The sequence below is a fragment of the Symphodus melops genome, assembly GCF_947650265.1.
Source record: "Symphodus melops genome assembly, chromosome: 11".
NCBI lineage: Eukaryota > Metazoa > Chordata > Actinopteri > Labriformes > Labridae > Symphodus > Symphodus melops.
The window spans coordinates 1033479-1035978 of record NC_136701.1 but is presented as its reverse complement, the minus strand read 5'-3'; the positions used below and the strand labels follow the sequence as shown (position 1 = coordinate 1035978).

General features: G+C 40.0%; 1 protein-coding gene across 1 annotated transcript in view; it reads right to left on the bottom strand.

Annotated features, from left to right (window-relative positions):
* LOC306832151 (platelet-derived growth factor receptor beta-like) overlaps window positions 1-2500 on the bottom strand; it is a 17514-nt gene that overhangs the window by 12243 nt on the left and 2771 nt on the right. Inside the window, exon 3 of the mRNA XM_079356590.1 lies at window positions 1-55. This exon is cut by the window's left edge and continues 17 nt beyond it. Within this exon, the coding sequence (XP_079212716.1) occupies window positions 1-44 (44 nt within the window). The 5' untranslated portion in view covers window positions 45-55. The remainder of the gene's footprint in view (window positions 56-2500) is intronic.

Below are 2500 nucleotides of genomic sequence, written 5' to 3'. Positions count from 1 at the left end.
GTAATCAGACTTCCTGTTCCTGCTTTGATGGATCCTGCCATCATGGACGACGGCCCTAATAGTTAACCAGACGGAGAACACATTTCAAAATAAAAGACTTTTAAATTAATGTTTAAAAGTTGAATAAACAAAACATGATTTTAAATTTGACAACGAAAAGAAGAACAGAAACCACACAACCAGCAGCAGCAGTGACTTGATGAAGATAAAAAAAAAGTTTAAATAAAAAAATAAAAGCACATCGGGGTGTTGGATCCAAAACCAAACGGGTGAAAGGATCTGGATCAGCTAACGTTTGGAGTCGACGAGCTCTTCTTCTGGAAAACGCTTTAAACCTTCAGACGTCTGTTGAAACACTTCAGCTGTGATGGTTCAAACAGACACATTCCTCTGACTGTGTGTGTGTGTGTGTGAGTGAGAGAGTGTGTGTGTGTGTGTGTGTGTGTGTGTGTGTGTGTGTGTTTTCACAGGGGGATTTGGGCTTTTTCTTCTTCTTCTTCCAGACAGAAAAAGAGCATGCGGTCATCCAATCAGAGTCCCTCCCCTGGGATGTGGGCCAATCAGAGGCCTCATTGATGCTGAGTGAGGGAGGAATGTGAGCCAACCACCAAAGAAGAAAATAAACAGAAAAGTATTTCCTGTGGGCAGCTCAGCCTGGAGAAACCCTCCATGCTCTGCTTCTCTATGTGCTAACACCCCAACATTAGCATGCTATCATTAGCTCCAGCACCATTCAGACTTATGCTAAGCTAGCTACTTGGTGTCCCTTTAAATTAGCTCTTAAAGTTTCTTGTGTCTGAAGGAGCAGATCAAAGTTTCTGGTGTCTGAACCCTCGTGGTTGATCGTCATGTTTTGTGTCCACCTCAGTAGACTGATCACTTCAGTATGGATCTTTACTTCCTGGTTTTCTGCAGTATGGATCTTTACTTCCTGGTTTTCTGCAGTATGGATCTTTATTTCCTGGTTTTCTGCAGTATGGATCTTTACTTCCTGGTCTTCTGCAGTATGGATCTTTACTTCCTGGTTTTCTGCAGTATGGATCTTTACTTCCTGGTCTTCTGCAGTATGGATCTTTACTTCCTGGTTTTCTGCAGTATGGATCTTTACTTCCTGGTTTCTGCAGTATGGATCTTTACTTCCTGGTTTTCTGCGGTATGGATCTTTATTTCCTGGTCTTCTGCAGTATGGATCTTTACTTCCTGGTTTTCTGCAGTATGGATCTTTACTTCCTGGTCTTCTGCAGTATGGATCTTTACTTCCTGGTTTTCTGCAGTATGGATCTTTACTTCCTGGTTTTCTGCAGTATGGATCTTTACTTCCTGGTTTCTGCAGTATGGATCTTTACTTGCTGTTTTTTTGCAGTATGGATCTTTACTTCCTGGTTTTCTGCAGTATGGATCTTTACTTCCTGGTTTTTTGCAGTATGGATCGGATGCATCCTTTCAGGAAATGAGTCGCATTTTAACTCCCACAATGCAGTGCGAAATTAACCGTAAAACATCACTTCTCGTCAGACTCCAAATCAAAACAAACGAGCGTGGATTCATTTAATCAATTTTTAATCTACAGTTAAAGTCCCTTCTTAATTTTTTTTTTTAATAAACAACAACAAATGTAACAAATGTCTACATTATTATAAAACCTTTCCCCCTCTGTTTAAATAATAATTTCATATTTATGTCTGCGTCTTTATTAAGTCATTTGACTTGTTTTGTATATTACTGTCTTTTATTTGTACTTTGCTCGATGTACTGTAATTTATAGTCTTTTACTTTGTAAAAGGACGGTGGCGGCTGGTTTGGGTAACGTAAATGACGTCACTTCTGTACTGAATAAATCAAACGAAGTATAAGCAAATATCAGCCTGATGTGTGTGCGTGTTATCCTGGCTCCCTGCAGCCAATCAGAAGACAGCAAACAGAAACATGGTCGTAACAGTCGCTCTCTTATTTCTGGATATAAAAGAGGAACTGTACTCTGTGTGTGTGTGTGTGTGTGTTTACGTGTGTGTGTGTGTATGTGTACTGTGCATGCAGGTTTTTGGTAGCTCACCTGTAGGTTAACCCTTTAAAGGGCCCTCACTGAAATACTTTGAAATTCAAAAAGTCATCCTCAGAGTGTTACTGGGGGACATATCAGAGCTTTATTTCTGTTATTTAAAAAAAAAAATCATTTCATGTAGAAAAATAAACATTGAAGAAGTCACCATATTTGGTTCAAATGTCACAGTAGGGTGATCTCTTCTGATTGGCTTAGTGAGGATCACATGCTTCTCGACCTCACTGAGGTGAAGAAGGGCGGCCATATGTAATGTGTACGGAAATTACCAAAAGTCGCTTGCTCTATAAAGGGTTAACTTCGCGGTGTAACTGCATTAAAACAAATTTAAAACAACCGACGACAGTAAATGAATCTCTTCCCGACGTCTGATCCTGACCAATCACAGCAGCGTAGCGTTACATTGTACGCTAACTGAGCTAAAGCGACAAACAACAAAGA